The sequence below is a fragment of the Pelecanus crispus genome, chromosome 5 (genome assembly GCF_030463565.1).
Source record: "Pelecanus crispus isolate bPelCri1 chromosome 5, bPelCri1.pri, whole genome shotgun sequence".
Classification (NCBI taxonomy): domain Eukaryota; kingdom Metazoa; phylum Chordata; class Aves; order Pelecaniformes; family Pelecanidae; genus Pelecanus; species Pelecanus crispus.
The window spans coordinates 23,977,184-24,000,798 of record NC_134647.1 but is presented as its reverse complement, the minus strand read 5'-3'; the positions used below and the strand labels follow the sequence as shown (position 1 = coordinate 24,000,798).

Here is a 23,615-nt window from a genome sequence, read left to right as displayed (position 1 = left end):
CAACTAGATCATATATTTGAAAAATCAGGAAGAAAATATGGCCTTTGAGTTTTGTTACTTTTTTTTTCCCCCTAATCACATAAATTAGTAATCAGACAAATCTTTAGGCTAACTATACTGCTTTATGGTGTTGCTAAATAACTGTTATTGACATTGCAGTTTAAGGAGGACTAGGTTTTATTTTTAAAACTTCTTATGTTTATGAAAATTAGATAAATCAATGCTAAGAATTTTAATAAAATGGAATGAGAATTAAATGTTATTTCTATCCAAAGAATAAAGCTCTCAATAAAGAAAATACAAACTATGCTTGGATTTGTAACCACTTGCTGTTTGTACTATTTCATTCTTATGAAAATTGTTGCAACTTGTTGAAAAAAAAATGCAAGGGTCTTTTTATGGAAACAAACTGATTTATGATGTCTGTTAAATTACGTCGTTAACTGAAGGATCAAATACTAAGCAATTTAGATACACAACATCTTGAAAAGAAAATCTTTTAGAACTTAAGTAAAGGTGAAGTCAGTAAATGCAGTCACTAGGAAGTAGACAAACTACTACAATCGGTGTGACCATGTTAATGGTGGTATATTTAATAATCTCACAAGACGGGGATATGCACTTCGTAGCTCTCATGAACACACTTGAAATAGCTGGTTCTGTAAATGAACAAAAAGTAATTTCAGATTGTATACAGATTCCTCAGTCAGACTGAGGATTGTTATTTTTATGAGCACATCATTATATTAAAGGCTAAAAGAACAACACAAACAAGAGAAACTGTAAAACAGAAAAAGACAAAATTTTTTCCATATCTTTCTTGCCAAGTTTTTTTATAAGGCTGATAAATCATGAATAGGAAACTCTTTAGGGAATTAAAATTTACTATTGGTTTCTTGTTTTTACAAAATTAATTATATTGCAATTATTATTATATTTAATGGTATGTTGTAACATCAGTGGTTCATATTTTTGTGCTACAGTTCCCACATTTACTGCTGCTTTTTTGCTTTTTTGTTGTTGTTGTTGGTGACATGGGCTACTTATTTTTTCTTCATAGGCATATCATACAAATTAATGCATGTGGGAAAAATGTGAATGATGATATATGACATGTTCAGAATTTGGTAACTGCAGTCAATTTCCAAGTCAGTCTTGTGGCCTGTAGAGGCTGTTTTATAAATGAGTCCTGCACTCTTTCATTTTCATACCACATAAACAGAAAGGCACAGAGTTTAGTTTCATGTAAAAACAGGAGAATATATACAATCAGGTCTTAAAGTGAAAAGTTGTAATGAATTATTAGAAATATACTGAAATGGAGTTAATTTAGCCAATCAGTGTGAGAACTGCCATCAGACAAGTCAGCTCTCTTTTATGAGTGTGTAATGTATCCAGTCTGCAGATAAACCGTGTTGGTTATGAGAGCAAACATGAGTCAAGATTTTCTAGCTCAGATGCAATGCTATGTGGATGTGATTACATTGGTTCCAAAGCTAACTCAAGCCAGTAAGTCTTGCCAGAAGTGGCATGGATTTACTGAGGTTTTTCTGTACTATGCATCTGGAACAAGGGGTGGAGGTGCTGGAGAGTGGAACACAGAATCAGCTTGGGTCTGTTAGGCCAGTAACTTGAATCCAATACTGGCTTTGCTGGACGTGAGATAATGTCTCAAAATCATTTGGGTATGAGTGTATGGCATTTTCAAAAAATATCCTGATCTACTCAATTTTTCAGTTATGTGGAGAAAGTTAAGTGTACTTGTTGATTTTTGGAGCTGGGTCTGTATTTGAAAGCAAGTTGCTCCAGCTGGGTTCACATCTCCTTTTTAGGATTTGTTTACTGACATGGACTTGGACCATACTTGAGCACTTTAGCTTCTTGCAGTCCTCTTTAGCCTTAGTCTGCCATTTGTCTCTTCGAAAGTTTAGCTTCCAACTCTCCAATGAGGAAACTATTAGTTCAGTTGTATTACAGAAGAACCTCTGTCTTATGAGTCGAGAAATGGAAGAGGACAAAGAGTTTATGGTTCTTTAGAAACTATTTGGTAGAAATACTTGTTCGCTATGTTATGCTAATCAATGTCTTTGTCTTTGTGCAATATCATACACTAATTGGGATTATTGAAACAGGAGGCCTTCTGTCAATTTAATGTCATCTACTTTCTTACCACTTTGGGACATTTTTCCAGGAGTTTTGGACATCCAGAAATCCTGTATGAATGACTGCCATAAATGTGCAGATAGTAGGCGGCAATATTTGTATAGTAGGTCTGTTGCAAGAACATGAATTTGGACGTACTTTGTATGAGCAAACTGCGCAGCATGCTCAGTACCCTTTCCATGTTTCAGCTGCAGTGGACTTGCTGTCAGCTTGGTGAATAAAAAACAAAGAAATGACTATTTTAATAACCCATTGATACAAGTGACAGTGTAGTTTAAATGGTTTTTAATCATGGAGAAATAGGAAAAAAGCATTTCTTTTCCTGATCAAATGCTTGTACGTCTTCATAAATGATTCCTGGGTGACTATTTTATGGGAAATGTGTTGCTGATAAGGCCCTACAATGTTCCTTTACCCATAAAATATTTAAAAGGAACAGCTAAAGCTGATAAAAAAAGAGTGATTTTTTTTTTTCATGCATTGTCTTTCTTTTTATGGGTTGCTATCTGTAGCCAGAGAAGACTGACAACCACTTTGCTTTTTCCATGATGAGATGTAACTGACTAAACTACTTAACATGAGCGAAATACTTAAAAACACTCCATAAAACTAATACTGTTGTACTAAGGAAGCTTCTTTTTCTTGCTGTTCTGTGCAGGTCTGTTGACCTGAATTCAGGTTAAAGCAAACCTGAATCTGGTCAAGCTATTTGGTTTGTTTCGATGTTGAAGCAGGTAATCCTTGCTGTGGTTAAAAGGTGAAGTCTGTGACTATCACTGCAACTTCTCTCAAAAACAGGTTGTCTAACTGGAAGTAAAAGGATTCTTTGTAATTTATCCCTTCAGCAAATCATACAATGATCTGGACTGTATCACTTTTAATTGGAATGTACAATTTCAAGGCTTTTACCAGCTGTTCTTCCTTGTTGGGTTACCACAAAGCAAGCCATTCTCTGATAAACTGGAGAATTTCACAGACACTTTTTTAGTTAAATACCCATGCTGGTATGGATAGAAAGATAGAACTAAAATAATGAGATTTTGAAACAATTTTATTACCTTCATGTTTGTGATTATTCTGTATTCAGAATTTTTACATTATTTTGGAGATAATTAGAAAATATTTATAGAACTGAACATAAGGCTTTTAAAAACATCCTGCAGCTCAAAATCTAATTAAAAACATTTTGCAGAGTATAATGGCCTCTTCTTTAAAGGCACTGGGGGGAGTAAGGGGATTGGATACCTAGTAATGCAACTATGTGAAAATTACCATGGTACTGGTGAACTGAAATAATAAACATCAATGTAATAGTTTCAGAAGTTGGGTATACAGTGATACTGAAATCTTGTCCATCTGTTTCCTCAAACAAATTTTAATCTGGGAGAGAAAATTCAGATTTCCCTTAATTGGGACATAGAGTTTGAGAACACTGGAAGAAGGTGAGTGAGAAGAACAAAAGAAAGGAGTTGAATATATGTTGTTACAGTTCTTTGCTTTTGAGTATTATTTTTTAGGAAACACAGATCATGCCTAGTACTTGCTCCTCCACCATTTCTAAAAAAGCAATTGGATTGAAAATGCTAGGATTTGGATTTAATCTTAAGAGTTCTGCTTTATAAAATATTATTTGCAACTATAAAGGCTGGAAACCTTTTAAAATGCAAACAGAAAAAATCGCATAATCACAGGGCTACAGATCTGAGGATATGAGAACACCACCATGTTTTTATCAAGTGTGCTGTAAACTAGAACTGATATTTTTCTTGGCTTCCTGGTAGCCATATGTTAGTTGCCTGTTTTCCAGATGTCTTTTGCTTAACACATTCAAATAATGTGGGAAACATCACTGTATGTTATGACTGTCTTTTGTCCTCGTGGGTTTTTTTTGGTTTTGTTTGTTTCTTTCCTGTTGTATGAGTCTTTCAGATTTAAACCACAGTTTTAAAAACTTGTGAGCAGTGCAGGATGGAAGCCCCTCCTTATTTTTTATAATAACAATATAGTAGTAAGTCCAAAACCATATTTCAGCAAGAGGGAACAGAAAAGGAGAACTCCACATTAAAATTAAATATATTGACAATTTGTTGTTATGGCTGTCACTAATCTTAACCTTAAACAGAATCACTAATCCTTTTAAGAGTAGAAATACAATGTAACTATTTCTAGTTTAGCTTTCTCACTTTTCCTGCCACTTGTCATTTTGCTCTCACATCAAAGTAATTACTGTATTAGCTACATTTGGATCACTCTTAATATACTACTGTTGCATCAGGTGCTACAAAAAAAGTCTTTTTGCCTTCAACTGATTTTTTATTTTATGCTCGAAAGTGAAAGTATGTAAAATTTGCTGTTAGCAGAAATAGTGAAAAATAGCAACATAGAATTTGTTAAAATGCATTATGTACATTAAGGCTGAAATATGTACAAATGGGACTGTAGATGACTGAGTAGACAGATTTAAAAAAAAAAACAAACTATTAAACAACAAACCTTTAGCATACTTCTGCTAGTACTTAGAACTATCACATTTATATTTTTGTGTCTCTAACAAGCATGACTGATGTTCCATCACCAGTGAGAGGGAATGGCAAACTCTATTAACAGGTTGATGGCACTGGAATTGTGTGAGGTGTCCACTCTGCTTCTTGGGGAGCTGATAAGTCAAAATAAATAACAGGTACTACCTCAAGGCTTACTTGGGCTACTGAGCTCATCCCCACCATGGGCCATCAACAAGACATCATAGTGTTTATAACTTAAAGTATTTTTCCTCCTTCTATGAAATTTGGTATTACCTAAAAACTTTGTTTTTCTTATATTGTTTTTCTGAGCCCGATAGGTAACAGTGTTTGGTGGAGGTTGAGCCAGTCATGTGTATGCTGCCTGCAGATAGCTGCTCCAGGCATCTGTAATTTGTTTAAAATGATTGGGTGGGGAAATTCTGAAGCAATCTTGAGAGAATGCGTGTCGCCTTGGAGGTAATGTACTAGTGCACTAGAGTAGTAGGTTTATTGTTCCTGGGGCTGACGGTAAGTTGAGTATGTCATCAGGCTGCTGACTTGTATGCCTATCTGAGAAGAAAATGCATTGCTATAAGCCTGGAAAGAAAGTTATCAGCTCAGTAGGAAAGAATTCCACTGCGGAAAGGTGAGCAAAGAGTAGGAGAAGACATTAGTAAATGAGCAACATGTATTGACAGGGACAATGAATGCATTCTGTAAAATGTCATACTAAAATGAAAGGGTTTAAAAATAATTTGCTGTTTGCCCCCTGCAGAATAGCTCTGTTGGAAATTTGAAGTACTTGTAGTTTATCTTAATTTAGAAGCATTGCTGGGTTTTGACTGAGGGAGATAAAAAAAAAAAAAAAAGCAAAAACCCCAGCATCTGTACCTTAATGTTACATATTTTCTTTGTTGCCAGTGCTTTGCTTCTGCTGTGAAAAAAATAAATTAAAAATAAGACATTTGATCATAATTCAAAGTGGTTAAAGTGTAGGTGATGATCACATTATGTATAATTTCTGAAATGTGATTGTCCGTTTGCTGCTTCTCATCACATGAGTTGTTAGTTGTGGTGATGGCTATTTCCTTTAATATAAGAGAATAGCCAAAAAAATTGATTAAAAAGGTATTCTTGATATATTCTGAAGAAAGCGTCACTACTCTTGGGTAGAAGCAGTAAATCTTAGTGCTTATCTAGAGATGTTTGAGAATCCCAAACGGCTTTAGAAAATTGTATTTAGAGTTTCAATGGTTTTAACTGTGCCAGTTATTCACAACAGGTACATGGTGTTGCTCCTGTACCCCAAATGTTTCATAAACAAAGCCAACATGGAATTCATTGAGCATCAGTACAACAGCATATCCTAAAACCCAGACAACTGTAATACATGCAGTATACATTACTGATTGTGAGTGGCTCCCTGTGGAAGAAAAATGGATAAGGCACCTCAGTTTTCAGAGAAGCAACAGGCTAATTTGAATACCATTTCTTAAAGCTAGTTAGCCACTACTGGGATTCTTCAAGTACCAATACACTCAACTATTGAATATAAAGTTATTAATTCATTTACCAGTATTATTTTTATGTGCTGAAGAATCTTGACTTGTGATGTGTTGATGACTAGTTGTAAACGTTTTTAAGAAGGAAAAATCAATAGTGTAGGAAACTGATTCTTGGTTAAGTAGTATACAATTATATGCTTGAATGAGAGTTATGAAAAGACCAGGAGCTTAAGTCTCATTAAAAATAATTGGAAGATTTTTCTATATGAGCATGTATGAATAATTTCTTATAAGAAAAAAGACTTTTTTTTTAACATTTCTCTAAGGTTAAAAGAAGCTATCATTGGAAACAATTGAAATACAATTTAAATTTTCTGGCTGCTTCAGCATGTTCTTTCCTAAGTTTTCATTAGGAGAACTCAGTGTGTATTAGAAGTCAGGTTTACAGATCTGTAAGTAGTCACTAGTTGGCACCCTGTTTGTATACGAGTAGCTAAGCCAATAGATCCAATTAAGCAGGCCTGTCTTCTGTTCCGTTCACAGTTCAGTGCCATTTTGCAAGCTCCATAGTGAGCTGCACTGGTCTGTTTGTGTTTGTAGTTCATGAAGACTCTAGGCAGTTTGGTCAGAAGCTGCAGTGAATCAGTGGTAGGTGGGGAATTTAAATTTACCTCTCTTGGTTCCTTGATCTCTAGCAATGATAAATAAATCTACTACAGACAAAACTTTCAATGGAAGTATGGCAAAATAAAATAGTTTAGCACAATGTATTGGGTGCTGTATCTCTCATTTCCTTAACCCTCACCTTGCATATTGATACTGGTGAATAGATACGAGTGAACAGTTACAAGTAGTCAGGGTAGGTTTTTAAGTTCCTTGTTTACCCAAACAACTCCTTTAGCCTACATTGCAGTGGAAACTATGGTTTAAATTGCACTTTTTTGACTATGGTTTAAATTGCACTTTTTTGACTATAGTCTGTGTTTGACCTTTACGTAAGAGCTAAATTACAGTTTAATCACTTCCTAGCCATAATCTGCCCTTTGAATATGTAATCTCAAACTAACTGTGAAGCAGGTAATCTAGCCAAGGAATCCTACTTTGTATGTCCCCGTTCTGAGACAGATTTGTTCTAAACATTCCCCTTCCTTTCCTCACTGAAAAGATAAAACCATATAGTGATCTGCCTAGATTTGACCTAGAACTAGTAGAATGGCTATAGAATTGAAAGAATGAATTAATCAAGTAGTCCTTTAGCATAGAGAAAGCAACGCATTTACTCCAAGTAAATAGCTCTTGATGGAGTTACCAAATCATATTAAAGTTCTTTTCATTGCATTTTGTCTTTTAGCAGAACTGTTTAAACATATAAAAGAAAAGGTGTGTTTTCAGCTAAAATATTTTGTACTTTGTTTTAAATTTAAGCTATATGCCATGTTTTATTTTGGTTGTTAAAAGGTTCTAGGTTAGTTGATAGAAACAAATCAATTCAGGTACTTTGAGGTAGATTTTGAAAAGTGTTCACAGGGTATGGATAGATGTCCAGTTATACTGTTTATGTGGTTGGATAATCTGCACAAAAAGCAGGCTTGTTTTGCAGCATGGCAGTGCTGCGTATGAATAATTCATGGGTTTTTTCAGATCAGGTTTTTGACTGAAGTGAGATAATACATTTGGCATTGAGATTTCAGTTGTACAGTATACATACGGAGAATTCCATATTCTGAAATGACAGGTTTTTTCCTTTATTTCATTTAAAAGAGGACATCTCTATCTTCACTTATCTTAAAACATTTTAATAACTGAGACTACCAATTATGTTTTATAGGATTTGATTTTTGTGCTAAGGCCTTATCAAAAGCTTTTAATAAGGTGCTTTCTGCTGAGTTAATGATATGTTTTAGATGGCATTTCTTATACCTATCTTCAATAGACATATTCAGACAGTGTGATTGTAATAATCAAGTTTCAATCAAACCATACTTAGTATGACAAATATTGTGTGAGATGGTAATGCAGGTATTCGTGCTCTTGATAAAGGGCTTAATTTGACTCCTAGCAGAGACGGAGAACCACTACTGATTTTTATATCAGAATGCAAAATAGCTCTTATTTGTCATCTATGAGGGAAATTCCTTCTTAATTAAAACTAAATAAAACACTCCAAGGTTTTATGCAGTATTACAAAAAGTATCACGTTGTGTTGCAAATGTGTTCTTATACAGGTCTATAAAGGTTCGGTTAGCAATTATCCTTAACAAACTAAAACACTTCTTAAACAGCTGCTTAAAACATCATTTGTTTGTACCCTTCCTGGAATATTTGTAGATTTACTGTACCCCAAAGCTCACTTGTTGTTTTTCCCTCCCCCAAAGCAAATGTCAAAGAAATATTTGAACAAACAATCATTCATCTTCAAATCCCCTTCAACTGGGACTGTGAGTTCATTCGACTGCATTTTGGACATAACAGGAAGAAGCATCTTAACTATTCAGAGTTCACTCAGTTTCTTCAGGTCAGTTATTAAACTTCTTCCAAAGTAGAACTGAAATTCATTTTCACTTTTAATAATACACTAATACCATTATAAATTTTGAGCTTATTCTGGTAGTGGTAATCATTATCTGATACTAATCCTGACAGTTATGATGAACTGTTATTTCTCCATACCAGTTCTGTAAACAGTGTGTACTCATTGCTCTTTAACTTGAATACCATCCTATAAAAGAATGGGGCTAAATGTACTGTTTATGAAATTAACCATTTTATTAATTGTTGTTAAACTGGATTGAGGGTCTACTTCTTCTGTCATAGGAATTTAATAGCAAAACTAACCTCTACCAGAGAAAGATTGCATCCTTAATATAACCATTGTTATTAATCATATAATCTCCCATATAAAGGTTTTAGCTTCTTTAACATTTCTTTCAGTTTTATAAAACGTTATCCTAATACCTACCTTTTTTTTCTCTCACTGGCATGCATGCTACCACACATATATTGGGAGTTTGGTCTTAAATGCAGCCAACTTCACAGGAGGCAAATCTGCTTTCCTGAGATGTTGCTGAAGCACCCTCTGGGGATCAGGCTTTAAAGGATCTCACTCCTAGAACTGGACTTTGTGCTAAGCCAAAAAGTTGCAGTAAAAACTACCATGAATTGAACATTAGACTAGAAGGAAGTAAAGGAAGACATCAGTTACAAATGATGGAGGAAGAGGAAAGTAGGAGAAATGTACATTATAATTAATGAGAAAGGGGTTTGCAGAATTGTAGGTAGTTGCACTGAATTCCATAAATTAACATGCAGTGATCATCTCATGATATTACTTAAAAGTTTTCTGTTTAGTAGACCTGAAGGAAAATAGATCACTCACTTCCAGAGCTGGCCTTTGGTACAAAATAGTTTTGGACATACTGTCTTAAAAGTAGGGAGTCATAGATGTGCTTTGATATAATCTGTAATTATTGTCCAGGATAAAAATAGATCATAGAATCATAGAATGGTTTGGGTTGGAAGGGACCTTTAAAGGTCATCTAGTCCACCCCCCCTGCAATGAGCAGGGACATCTTCAACTAGATCAGGTTGCTCAGAGCCCCATCCAACCTGACCATGAATTTTTCCAGGGATGGGGCATCTACCACCTCTCTGGGCAACCTGTTCTAGTGTTCCGCCACCCTCATCGTAAAAATTTCTTCCTTGTATCTAGTCTGAATCTACCCTCCTTTAGTTTAAAACCATTACTCCTTGTCCTATTGCAACAGGCCCTACTAAAATGTCTGTCCCCATCCTTCCTTCTTATAAGCCCACTTTAAGTACTGAAAGGTTGCAATAACGTCTCCCTGGAGCCTTCTCTTCTCCAGCCTGAACGACCCCAAGTCTCTCAGCCTTTCCTCATAGGAGAGGTGTTCCAGCCTTCTGATCATTTTTGTGGCCTTCCTCTGGATCCACTCCAACAGGTCCATGTCTCCTGTACTGAGCTGTATCTAGTTCTAGATCAGATTCTAGAAAAACATGCCTAACTAGATAGGATCTGAAGTTTGTGTTGTAAATTGAGATACTGGGTTTGGCACAGTCTTTCAAGGCTGCGGTATAACCTGATGTTACTTTCAAGAAATAAACTCTGTCCTGTGTTTGATACTACATATTTTAAGTGATGCCAGGCACAAATTCGGGACACTAGTGCAGAAAAAAACCAGATTGCTAGTGAGAAGAATCTTTTTGTTGGAAACCCAGATCAAAGTGTTAAATACCTGTTCTGGTTTTATGGTTATTGTTGCAACATAATCTCATGTAAGATACAGTAACCTCTTACTGTCATCATATAATAAAAACCCTTAGTAGGGAAGGGTAGTATGGGATGTGGTAATTTCAATATGTACACAAGTTGGATATTGTTGTCCCTCCTTTTAGATCAGGTTGGTTTTCCGTTTTGGTCTAGCGGCATCTTGTGGGGTTTGGGATGTGGATCAGAGCAGGCTTGTTGCACCCTGATCTAGAAAACGTTGATCTTGAGGTTATAAGACTTGAGAAATTACTGTAAAGGTGATATAAGCTAGATAGTTTGCCCTCCTCTTATTGTCTGTCAGAACATGGTTATTATTTTAGCTACTTCTGGAGGTCTGAATGACAGCTGAATGTGTTTTATTGTTTGCTTGAATAGAAGGAAACAACTTTTTCTGGACATAGAATTTACAACCATCATTATTATCTTGAGGTTAGGTTACTGCAGTGTGCTTTATATGAAGGTTTTTACAGATTGTATAGGAGTTTTAAATTGCCTGAAATGAGTGACCGTTTCTGACATTATGGGAGGTAACTGTTGGGGGCAATCTAAATCTATATTATATAATTTTCACTGTCCTCCTGTTTATTTTCAAGTACTTTTCAATAAGTTTATAATAGCCCAGTCATATTTCATCTTGGATGTGTAAGAGATCAGCTCATTTGGAGTCTTTAAGATCAATATCAGAAGTTTCTCTAGCAGTGAAGTATTTAATAAAGGAATAGATAGCAGACAGGACGTGGGTATGTGAAGTTTATTTCTCAAATCATTTAGTGAAACTGCGTATTTCCTTACAGTTGAATTGAGGCTTTTCTTTGACAGAGGAATGAATCTCTGGATAGAATCAGTATGCAGACTTCTTGTTTTATTTGAGCTGGCCTTTAAGCTTAAACTGCAGTTGTGCTGTGGTCTACATGCACAGATGTATTGATGCATGCTGTAAGAATATGAAATTAGTGAGAGTTTTGTGAACAGTGAGTTACAGAATTTGCTTCTAATCTGCTATTTCTGAATATTCATTCTAGGAGCTGCAGTCAGAACATGCAAGACAAGCCTTTGCATTGAAGGACAAAAATAAAAGTGGTATGATAACTGGGCTGGACTTCAATGACATCATGGTTACCCTTCGGTCACATATGCTGACTCCATTTGTGGAAGAAAATTTAGTTTCAGTAAGTATAAAGAAAAGTGCCTTAAATTCAGCGTTTAATAGCTGTAATTTTTTAAGATGTTACTGCTTCTCTCCCACTTTGTCTTCTCCTACCTGTTTATCACTGCGTTGGTGCTAGAGATTATCACCTTCATAATAGAGTGGGCAGGGTGAAACATGGCAGCACTCCCTGGCTGCAGTAGTGGAAAAGTTTGGCGGTCTGGCTTACATGCTTAAAGTGCCGTTGGAAACAGTTTGTCTACTATACTTTCCACTAAAGCAGGGCAAAACTGTACTTGGTACAGAAAGAACATTCATTTAGGACAAAAACGTTTAATTTTTATATTTGAATATATGACAGATCTGAGAAGGTGGAGACTACTTACAGTTTTGTCCTTTTATATACTCTTACTTTCTTTTCTTTTTCAGATCAGAATTGGGAAAATCAGTATGTAGATTCTAGAGGTAGAATGGTTATAGCTGTGATAGTCTGGCAAGATCTGTAGGTGAAGTAATGACATAAAAGTTATAAACTAAAAGTATATAGTATAAAAAGAATATAAGAATTAAAATGATATAAAATATAAAGTAATATCTTTTATCTTACTATTTTACCTATAAATCTTGCCTTGCCTAACTAATAAGGCATACTGTCTTCCATAAAATTTCTAGTACCTACTAACTTTAGACTTTGAAGTAAATGGTCACTGCTGTATGTCATGCAGGAAGTCAGTTAGTGCTTTTATCTAAACTAGCATTTACATGCATTTCTCTTTTAGAAATAGAGAGTATTAGAAAAATACTCAGTGACACATTTAGTGTGTGTATCACATAAATTGAAAAATAATCTACTTACGTGATTATTTCCTGATTATTTCCTAATGTTCAATTTTTACCAAAAAATAGTATCCTGTCTAATAATTCTCCCCTCATGTTTCTGTTAAAAATATCTTAAAGTTACAGGAATAGAAAGATATCTTTAATTCTTTACAGAAACATCCATTTCAGCCAATAAGGAATCTGTAGTAAGGTGTTGTAAAACGGCTTAAGGCACTTAACTGCATTCATTTAATTTTTAAAGGTAGCTGGTGGAACTGTTTCACATCAGGTCAGCTTCTCCTATTTCAATGCCTTTAATGACCTTTTGAATAACATGGATCTTGTTAGGAAGATATACAGTAATATAGCAGGTACAAGAAAAGATGTTGAAGTCACAAAAGGTAATGTATATTTCCTACCTTTTATTAATTCTTTAGTTCTGTCCAATTTGTAATCTGGTGTTGCATATGGGTTAAGGCAAGTCAGAAGCTGCAATAGTATGCAAGGTTAGGGCTACTGTGAAAGTATTTAAAGGGTGATTATCATCCTCACAGGTTAGTAATGATTTTCAGCTAGCTCATTAAGGAGAAGAGCTGGGATTCTGGCAGGAGCTGTGTTGGCCTTATTAGTTTGAATGGATAACTGCAAGTCAGTATATTATTGAGGATTTTACCACTCCTTGAAAGGGATGCATGGTTGCTTAGGTATAGAAAGTTCCTAGGGAATGTGATAGAGTGGGTTAAGTTTGAAAATCCATTATCAGTAATCTCCATGTTGTTTTAGTTCTAGTTACTTTATCCATGATTAAATCTTTTTTAGAAAAATGTTAATAATTTATAACTTCTTAGTGCTTACCTGCCTGAGTGGTTTTATATATAGTGTATGTCTGTTAGGACATAGCTAATCCCTGTGCATATGAAAGGTTGCCATATTTCAGTTTTGCTGCAGGCACGAGTGGATTGCTTTTGTAGTCATTTTATGACAGATTTTATCACTGCTTTTATTACCTGTATGGATGGAACCAGCAAAGCCTATGTGTGGTAAAAAGCATGCCAAGTTCCTTTTTTTTCTTCTTGGTTTGGCTTATGTTCATATGCTCTGCATACCTTTGTCCCTAAAGGAAGCATAGAATGCCTGTCCTCATCCTCCAAATTGTGCTAACAAATTGCCTAGCAATGTTTTTTGGTGCAGGTGCATAAATACATCTTGCTTGAATTTGTGTTGTGAAAAAAAGCTCCTGTGTTTTCAGTGCTCAGACTTGTTTACTGTAGCTTGCCAATTATGTCATGAATATGTCATGTAATTTGGCTAGATGAATACCCAAGCTTGGGGTCATTCAGAGCTAGCAGAGAAAGAAATCTGGACATGATGGCAATAGATAAGTCAGTTGCCCTTAAAGCTGTGAATAGTGGACCATTATTCTGTTCTGTTCTGTTTTGCAGAACTTCAGAAACAAGAATCACAAATTGTGGGTGTGGTTTTATTAAGCTTGAGGATTTTTGTTGACTTTGATGAATTCCTAACGTAAATCAGAGTTGTGGACTCAGAGTTGTTCTGTGTTGAAAAGGCCTGTTTCAAGATAGATGTTCTCCTAAAGATATCTTTTCTCTTTACATTATGGATTTTGCTTCCTGGTGATAGATTTCATTTTTATGATATTAAAGTTATTTGTGAGCATTTAAAGAGGAAATCTGACAAATGATACAATTGCTTTATTTCTCTTTCCCTTTTAAATCCAGAGGAATTTACCCACTCTGCAATCCGATTTGGACAAGTTACACCACTGGAAATAGATATTCTCTACCAACTTGCAGATTTATACAGTGTTACTGGGTAACATAATAATTTTATCATTTTACAATCATTATTTTGCTGTATTGATGTATTTTTGCATGGGTCTTTAACGCATATGAAATCTTAGGTAGGAATACCTAGAAATAGTTTAATTTGTGCATTATATCCTTTATTACTAGTAATCAAGAACTTGCTTCTGAATAATCCAAGCTCCCTTTATTTCCACTTGTGAGCTGCCAGACAAGAATGCCCTTCTAACTCCAAGGATTCTTTATTGCAGTGTAGCAGACTTCTTAGACGTGCATTCAGATATGACAGGTGGTTTTTTTAAACTCAGGATGTATTCTGTGGGGTGTGACTGGGAATACTGTATTGAATATGTTTGATGTTTTATCTAACAGTAATTTGCTTTTCTCTGCCTTGTGTAAAGGCGCTTAACTTTGGCAGATATTGAGAGAATAGCACCGCTGGCTGAAGGTGCGTTACCTTACAACTTGGCAGAACTCCAGAGGCAGGTAGGTAGAAGTGATATATACAAAAAAATTGTTGAAGTTAAGTGAATGTTTACATGTACTTGCATATGAAAAATAAGAATAATACACTTCAAACAGATTCCTAACAAGTGAAACATGCTGTGTGTATTGCTGTAAGGATAGAAGCGGGGCAGACTATTGAATACTTGTCTAAACAAGATACAAGATGTCAAATTGAAGGATGGCCTGTTTAGATATGAGCATGTGCAGATACCTTGATTCCTTACTGTGAATATATTTGTTCACTCCTCAAAAGGCCTTTCACTTCACTAAGTACTCTAACTCTGTAATTATAAAATTATTTTTAGATAGTAAAAAATATGAGTATTAAATGCAAGTCATAAGTTTTTTGAAAAATTGGATGAAATGATTGGCTTAACCATTTATCTAAAGTGATAATTGAATTCTACTGTACTCATTGGCTATCTGACCTAGACAGTAGTAGGGGAATTCAAATTTATGGGGACTGATGAAAAGGGTAGAATTAGAAGATTAAAAATATTGCAGTAGAACGTTAAACCTCTGTGTCACCAGACCTTTACATTCATGTTTGCTAGCTTTGCTTTTATCATAGTTTCCATATTAAACATATACATGTATAGTACAGCATAAGAGTCCCAGACTGTGCAGTAGATTTTGAATATAAATCGTTTCTTACTTTGATGGCTTTTTTTACAACTGTAAGAACAGAAGATTTAGGACCAAACATTATCCAGGTGTTTAGCTTATGTTTAGACTTTTCCACCACAGTTACTGGGTACCATACTGCCCACTTTCAGGAGTATAGCTTTCAAGTTTGTGCTAAAAATAAATCTAGGTTTTGGGGGCTTATCTTCACCGTATTTTTGGTTCAACGTATAATCTATGAGGTTTTCTTTTGCACACAGATCTGTCTAACACTAGTTAAGTTGTGAATTAAATTTTACCTCAACCTTCATCTAAGGTTGAACCTGAAGTACTGCTGATATTGAAGCTTGCAACATAATGGGGCATCTGCTGTGCTGCTAATAGAAATATTCCATTCTACTCCAGATATATTCTAGGGAAGTCCTTTTTCTGGAGCATTTTGTAGGTGACTGCTCTCATGAGAGTAGTTCAGGGGGAATTAACTCAAGTGTTAATAATGTAAAGATAATACTTCACTCAAAATCCTTGAAACGGTTACACAGCACATTCAGAAAGGAAGACATACGTACATGGTGAATTACATGGTTGCACAGTCATAAAATACACAGGCTGGTTGCATGTTGGTGTTTATTATTCAAAACAAAAAAATTAGGATCTGATCTTAAAAGTTTCTGATGCACACTCTTTTACTTATTTTTACTGATAGAACTTCATGAGAAATTGCAATTCCACACAGAGCTGTACATTCTCGAGTAAATTTTACAAGAAAATACAACAGTGTTCATCTGAACCAGCGCATTTTGCTCCAAGGATGTCTCCACATCCCCTTTCCCTCTGTAATATACAAAGGGCAGTAGGATATCTAATTTTTAAGATTTTGTATGAGCATATCCCATAGTTCTGACTAAATACATCTTTGTGTACTCAGTAGATAAATATAATTTTTCATCCTGAAGGTTCCCATTTCTTACAGTGTCTAAACAACTCCAATTCTCTCTCTTGCAGTCTGTGTTAAGAGTTTATGGGGTGCCTATCAAGACATCCAAGGGCTCTGATTCCCAAGTGTGCATAGCCTGGCTTGGGCTGGGTTCTGCTCCCAGCTGCCCACACCTCGCTTGGTACGCAGACAGCTGAGCTTCTTATGAATTAGCTGCTGAACGGCCACATCTTACAGCTCAGTATTTATGGCAGTCTGACGCTGGTGATGAGTTGCGTTAAAATGCTACTCCTGAATTGCAGTGATTCAGCAACTGATTCCCAAGTAGCTCAGCCATCTGGGCTGTTGGGGCAGGAGGACATGCAGCTGGCAGCAATACCTTTGTCAGCCATTCCAAGCTACACTGTCTCCCATAAAGTGAAATTCAGATTCTCTACCCTGGTGATGCCACTGACAGGTAGTACTGCTGCAGGGTGGTCTGAGAAACAGCGGCAGCCCAGTGACAAAATCACCTGTGCCTTGTTCACCATGTGAATGTCCTGTATTTGCCAGTGGATGAGGAGTCCCAGGAGTCTGTCTGAAAATGAAAGCTTGCGTTTATAAAGCCTTTTATTTCTCAGCTCACTTTTTATGCATATTACAAAGAGGTTCCTTTAAGCAGTTATGTTCACTACAAAATGTAGGGTATGTATCAGTGACAGGAATATCTTCGATTAGTTCAACTGCTACGGTTGAAAAATTGTCCTATACGGAATATAGCGAGTCTTCCATATGTGGGACTTCGAGTGTATTTTGGTTACTGTTATTACAGGCTGATTTGGTCATTCAGTTTTCTTTCAAACAAATTGGTCTGGAATGCAGTGTCTGGTCTGTTCTTAATGTTAATGCTCTGTTATCCTCTAGGCAATTAGGCGTATCTGAGCCAATGAAATAAGTGTCTAAAACCTACTTAATTGTAACAGCTTTCCTATGGGTTCCTGAAGAAAAGAATGATGGAATGGATTGATGCAGAAATGTGTATGCAATGTTTATCCAGACTAACGAGAAATATTTTTGATGAAGTTTTGTAATTACATTTTGAACTGCCACCTTTGGTTTTAATTGGTGTCTTTGTAGCACTCATCTTTCTGAGTAGACAAAATACTAACTTGTTTTGGTTTACACTTCAGAATTACCTTTGTAGCTTGGCACTGTTATAAAATGAGCTCATTGATTAAAGTTTCACTCATCCCTAGAACAGAACGCTCTTTTCACGCTCTTGGAGTAATACATTATGTTTTCATCCTATTCTACACTCTGTGTTAAGAGAGCACAAAAGAAGGCAAAGTAATTTTGTTTTCTTTGTTTTCATAAGGAAGAGTCTTTTATTAGACCTCATCCTAAGTTAACCTTATATTACCTTATTTAACTCTATCGATAAAATGAAAGATATCCCTTTCTGGAAGAGAGAATATCATTCCAGTGAGGTCCAGCTGTCCCTGGAAAATGAAAACAAGTCTGTAATCACTTTTATGTGACTTTAAAATTCCTTCTTAAAGGAAAATCTAAATTTTTACATAAACTCACTCTATCTTTGTAGATTTGGTGGAAATGGAAATTAGCCATCTTTCAACCATGTTTATTGTCAATTTTTTCATTGTGTAAGATTTTCTTAAAGCCTAGCAGCTGAATATCCTATGAGGATGACAGCTACAGTAATTTTCTGTTTATAAATATTCATGATTTGAAAGCTATAGCATTAATTACATTCATTTACATATCCATCTGAACACACAAGTAAACTGCAAACTTTGTGGACACTTATTTAATAATATAAAAGTGCCATTTCCTTCACAAAGAATTTGAGTTTTTACATCCAGTGACATATTCATTAAGAATAATGTCTGAATGTAATGATTAGATTTTGATGAGAACTCTGTGGAGCTTAGAAGAAAAAGAATAACCTTAAAACAGCTAAAAGGAAGCAGGTGTGCTAAACTCGGAGAAAACTTTGTGGAATAAAGAACCAGTCCTGTTTCTAAGCCTTTTTGGGGTAGTATTATTGCACGTGTCTTTTATTTACGTGAATCAAAAGAGATATCTTTGTATTTTAGAATTTATTTTTGTGGTTATTTTGTTTTTATTGTGGAGTTTGGGTTTTTTTTTTTTAGAGCAGGAATATTTAGCATTTTGAGACTAGTGAGGACATTCTTCAGATTTATTGCTTCTATTTGCTTGTAAAGGCAATACATTTGATTTATACCTTTTTATGCTGGTCCACATGTGCGGTTTATAATTTTGGTGCCACCCAGAATTTCTCTGTTCTTCTCTGTTAAGCTATATTGTTGGGGGAGGAAAATGTCTTATGGAAGGAAATCATAGAATCGTTTAGGTTGGAAAAGACCTTCAAGATCATCCAGCCCAACCATCAATCCACACTACCAAGTTCACACTAAACCAATCAAGGGTAGACTAGACTAAACCATCTAATCCCCTTCTCTAATCTCTTCTCTAATCCCCCTCTTCTCTAATCCCCTTATTTATGTTTGGAAGAAAGTTTGGCACACTTTATAGTCCAAGTTTGTGAACACTTACATCTTGTTTACCAGTTACCTTTTTTCTAATAACCATCTAAAAATATGGTTATGAGTCTCTGCAAATATTTTCTGTGCAGACTTGTATTTATTTAAAACACTAATACATTTATAGTAGTATATGTGATTGAAGTGAGTGAGGTCATCATTGTATCTGTAAATTATCAACTGCCTGAAAAAGTGTTGTGGAGAATACTTTGGGGAATAATTGACCCTTTGCTTGTTTTGAAGACATGAAATGTCATGTTTATGCTACGTATTAATGTATATATAATCTTAAAATATATCCCGTGCTGATAAATGATGTCTGTGATGTACTGAGATATTGAATTTTTTTGAGCCAAGAGGGGGTTCCATGCCTTCCGAATTCAAAGGCAACAGAAAGGAAAGTAGCAAAGTTTATTTGACTTTCTGTCTACTTTTTCTTGACCATAGTTGTTTCAGTTATACTAGGAATATGTAAGGAAGAATATTTTCTGAAAGGAGTATTTGAAAAATGTGCTTCATTCATTAGGCATAATGGAAGTTATATCGTAATTTCTTTTTTTTTCTCTCCTTAACATAAAGCTACCAATTTTTATCAGATTCTTTCTGTAACATTATAAAAGCCAATTCACAGGCATCTTTGTTTTCCCATGCAGATTTTCAAGCATTTTTTTTTTCTTTTCTTTTCCTCACACAGCAATCTTTTGGAGAGTTAAGCAGGCCTATCTGGCTCCAGATAGCTGAGTCAGCTTACAGGTTCATTTTGGGCTCAATTGCTGGAGGTGAGTAGTATTCCTGGCCAGACTACTTGGTCTCATTTAAGGTGCATTTCTTGGTTATACACGTGAAGAATTGGAGGGTGGAACTGCTTTTCTTTGTGCCATTCCCTTTCTTCCATTATTGCTTCTATTCTAGTATCCCTCCACAGTCCTCTGAAACTCTACTCCAGTAATGAATTTTCCCTACTGGTAATTCAAATTGGGTTTCTTTGTTCTACACACCTTGTTTTATGTAATCATGTAATCCATTCTCCTTGAGACTTTTTTCTTACTTCCAACATATTCTGATATGACAATCTTACCAGCTTGTATATAATTCTTATGAATATATTACACCAACAATGGTGTTGCAGAAATAATACTCCAAATCCTTTCTTACAGCTGTTGGTGCTACTGCAGTGTATCCCATAGACCTCGTGAAAACTCGTATGCAGAATCAGCGTTCCTCTGGTTCAGTCGTAGGAGAGTTGATGTATAAAAACAGCTTTGACTGCTTTAAAAAGGTTTTGCGTTTTGAAGGCTTTTTTGGTCTTTACAGAGGTAAGTGAATGGAAAAAAAAATGTCAAGTTGGGGATCTTCTGCTTTTTTTTTTAGTACATTGGCTAGTTTGTTATGGGAAGACCAGGAAACTTGATAACATGTACAATTTTGCTTCTGTTTCATAGAGCTGAATATTTCTGTTACCTTGAGCACTATTCATCATAAACAATTGCTGGGAAAAACTGGGCATATTTTTGTTGTTACTGATTTTCTCCTTGCTGCTTAGGTTGTTTGAAGTCCTAATTTCTGGGGTGTGAGTGTTGTGGACATGATTGTTATCTCACAAGCTGAGGATTGTAACTTTTGGCTGGGGGCAAACATCAGGAACAGATTAGCATCTGAGGAATAAAGATCCGTTTTACTGCAAATATTTTTTGTTGAAAGAGATGAAAGCCAGTCATTTTGAAATGTACCTGTTCAACTGGATGCCAGATCTTATGCCTCATACTTTTGCAGGTAGTGGGACTTGTTTTATGATTTTATCCTGTGAACAAGAAATTGCATCCTGCTGTTGTATTATGTTGCTCTATTTTACTTTAAAATATCAACAGTGGAAGTCAAAACAGTTGTGATTTAAAAAAAAAAAACAAACCTCTAAAATACAGGTTAAGAATTCAAAGCAACTTTTTACCAGTTTTATCACGTAGACTGAAAGCTGTCTTCCATCTTCTTTTAGCTTAGGAGAAGATTCTGAACAGGTTTTTGTCACATCAGTAAGATGACTTACATAGAGGGTACATGCTAGCCAGTCCTCTGAAATTGATATTTAGTTGAATTCTCTATTTTTAATTGTCATTTCACATAACTTAATGAAGTGCACAATTGTCATACGGATCAGTAAGGTATTTATTAATTGGCACACTTCTTTTTTTAATTGGAGCAAAGTCACTCCCTTCTGTGATGGTCACAGCCTTTTTTTCTGCTTCGCAATGTGTTCTGTCAATGAAGACACTGGATAGTGTCCTTTAAGGACAGTATCTGAGACGTTTTTGCATGTGAAAGTCTGTGGATTCTGGCTAAAGAGTTTTTTGTAATCTTGCAGGATTTTGCTATGCAAGTGAGTAGAGGGAGGAATTTGTCAGTGAAAATGTTAATGAAATAGCTGTAATCTCTGTAAATTACATCTTACTGGTAAATCGTTTTCCTTTTTTGTTGCTAAATCTTTCACAAAAGCAAATACTCCTTGAGTTACTTTTATGAGATTATTTCTACGGTGCTGTTCTACAGTACTGTTTTCTTTCTCTTCCTGCCTCCCCCCCCCCCCGCTCGGTTTTGCACAGCAGCAGCTTCTAAAACTGATCATTTATTACTTTTATTTTTGTTTTCTAACCTTTCTCAAACACTCTGAAATCAAGAATGATTCCATTGATGAGTTAAAAGCAATGCTTTACACTAGAGAAAAAATATGCTTGTTTGAAAGAATGTCAGCTTGTTAAACTTCTTAATAGTCTGTTTAATAATTGTCTTTAAGATTGTTTAGCAGAAGAAGTTCATGTAGTTGTTTTGAAAATGTTACAGTTAATGGTCAGCTTGTTACTAAGGTCTTGGACTCATAGAATTAGATGGTCTGTGAAAGTATATTAAACTAAACAACAGAAACATTTATGGAGTTGACTGTGGGTCTGTTACTGAGTTCTTGTATTCCTGAGCTGGATTATCCTAACTGTATTGTAATATAACGGTACAATATAGTTGTTTACCTCAGTTTAAAAATAGATCTGAATGCATACTGGAAAGTTCATATTTTTAAATAAAAACTTACAATCTTTGGTCAAGAAAATTATGACACTTTTGAATCCTGACATCCGACTTCAGAACTAAGGAAGTATCTTCTAAGGTCCCTCACTAGACCATGCAGGGTCCCAGGTTCTCTGGCACACCAAATGTTTGTGCGCAACAAGTTCAGCTGCATAAAAAGAGGGGTGGAGAGGACTGTCTTGTGGTGTTTTGTCTGGTAGTTTGGGGTTTTTAAAGTGTAGGCATTGCAGAGCTGGATTTTCTTTTCATGGTAGATCAGAGATTCAGGCTGGGAGGGCAGCATTTCTTTTTGTTATTGTCAACCTTTCTTTGTATTTAATAACTACCTTTCCTCGGCATAGTAAGTCTGTAAATCTCACAGAAAGTACTATGTTGGAAGAAAACACTACACTGCATATATTAACTGCTGCACTTTCTATTTAGGTGCGTTTGCTCTGAGCTTCCTTTTAAGGAAGTAGTATAAAAATTCTGCAGGCTGAGTACTTTTGGTAATTTTGAACATTTTTAATGAATTTTTAGCTATTATTCCTTTTACTTAACGGACAGTGAAAATGCACATCAATAGAGTTTTGTTGCTGGTATCTGGTATTTAATATAATTAGCATGGGATTTTTTGTTAGTTAACTGGCAAACACTTTTGACAAACTGGTATTCCCTAACTATGGAATAACATTAGGAAAGGAACACTTCTAATAAAAATAAGCCCTTTAAGTTGTATAATCTATACATATGCCAAAATGACTGTGGAGAAAATGGATTTAAAAATAACAGATGCTGTTATAATCTTGTATGTTAGGAAGTTAAGACTGCCATCTACTGATTTTTTTCTTAAACCTATTAGTTCCTAGAAAAGTGTATGTGCTTTTGTCAAATGGCAGTTCATTTTGATAGTTGCTATTTTCCAGGAGCAAGGGCCTTTTCAAAATCGGTTTCTGTCCACTAATGCTTCCTCTTGGTGAAATAAAAAATACTTCATAGTAACAGGGTTTAAAGAAGTTCATGCTACCATGTTGGACTAAACAAGAGAAAATCCTTTATATCCTTAGCTGACTGGAACCTTCCAAAAGCTCAGGTTAGTGAGTCAAGTAGAAGTGAGTTGAGAGTTCATCGTAGTCATGTGTATATCTCACAGTTACTCCCCTATTTTAAAAAGTAATTGCAAGCCTTATGGGAAAATGATATTAAGGGGCTAAAAAAGTCAAACGAACTCTTGTGTAGTAGACATATCCAAGGTGTATGTTCAGTCCTTACCCTTTTTTTTCCTTCTGTACAGCAACAGCATCAGGCTTGACTTGGTTGTGGAAGGCAGATCTGGTCACCCTTTTCATTACCATTTTCAACAGAAATTTGATATAAAATTGTATTGGTATGAATATGCAGTGCTCTAGCAGCATCACGTACATAAATGCCATCCACCTCAAAGGATATCCCATGTGCAGAAAGGCATTTCTGTAGAGTTCGTATAAAATACTAGTTTCTGTATTAGGAAGATAACGTTGCCTTACGATGTCTTTGTTTCTATAGGCTTGTTACCACAGCTGATAGGTGTTGCTCCAGAAAAGGCTATTAAGCTAACTGTACGTATCTTTTTTTTTTTTTTTTTTTTTTCCTGGCATCCTTCTGTTTGTTAACATACACAGGATTTATTTCCTGAAATGTGTG

At 35.4% G+C, this 23,615-nt stretch overlaps 1 protein-coding gene across 1 annotated transcript in view; it reads left to right on the top strand.

The window, feature by feature from the left end:
* SLC25A12 (solute carrier family 25 member 12) overlaps positions 1-23,615 on the top strand; it is a 43,030-nt gene that overhangs the window by 4,953 nt on the left and 14,462 nt on the right. The window contains exons 3-10 of the mRNA XM_009486294.2: positions 8,548-8,687; positions 11,483-11,629; positions 12,689-12,827; positions 14,166-14,259; positions 14,651-14,735; positions 19,573-19,657; positions 20,036-20,194; positions 23,478-23,530. Of these exons, the coding sequence (XP_009484569.1) occupies positions 8,548-8,687; positions 11,483-11,629; positions 12,689-12,827; positions 14,166-14,259; positions 14,651-14,735; positions 19,573-19,657; positions 20,036-20,194; positions 23,478-23,530 (902 nt within the window). The remainder of the gene's footprint in view (positions 1-8,547; positions 8,688-11,482; positions 11,630-12,688; positions 12,828-14,165; positions 14,260-14,650; positions 14,736-19,572; positions 19,658-20,035; positions 20,195-23,477; positions 23,531-23,615) is intronic.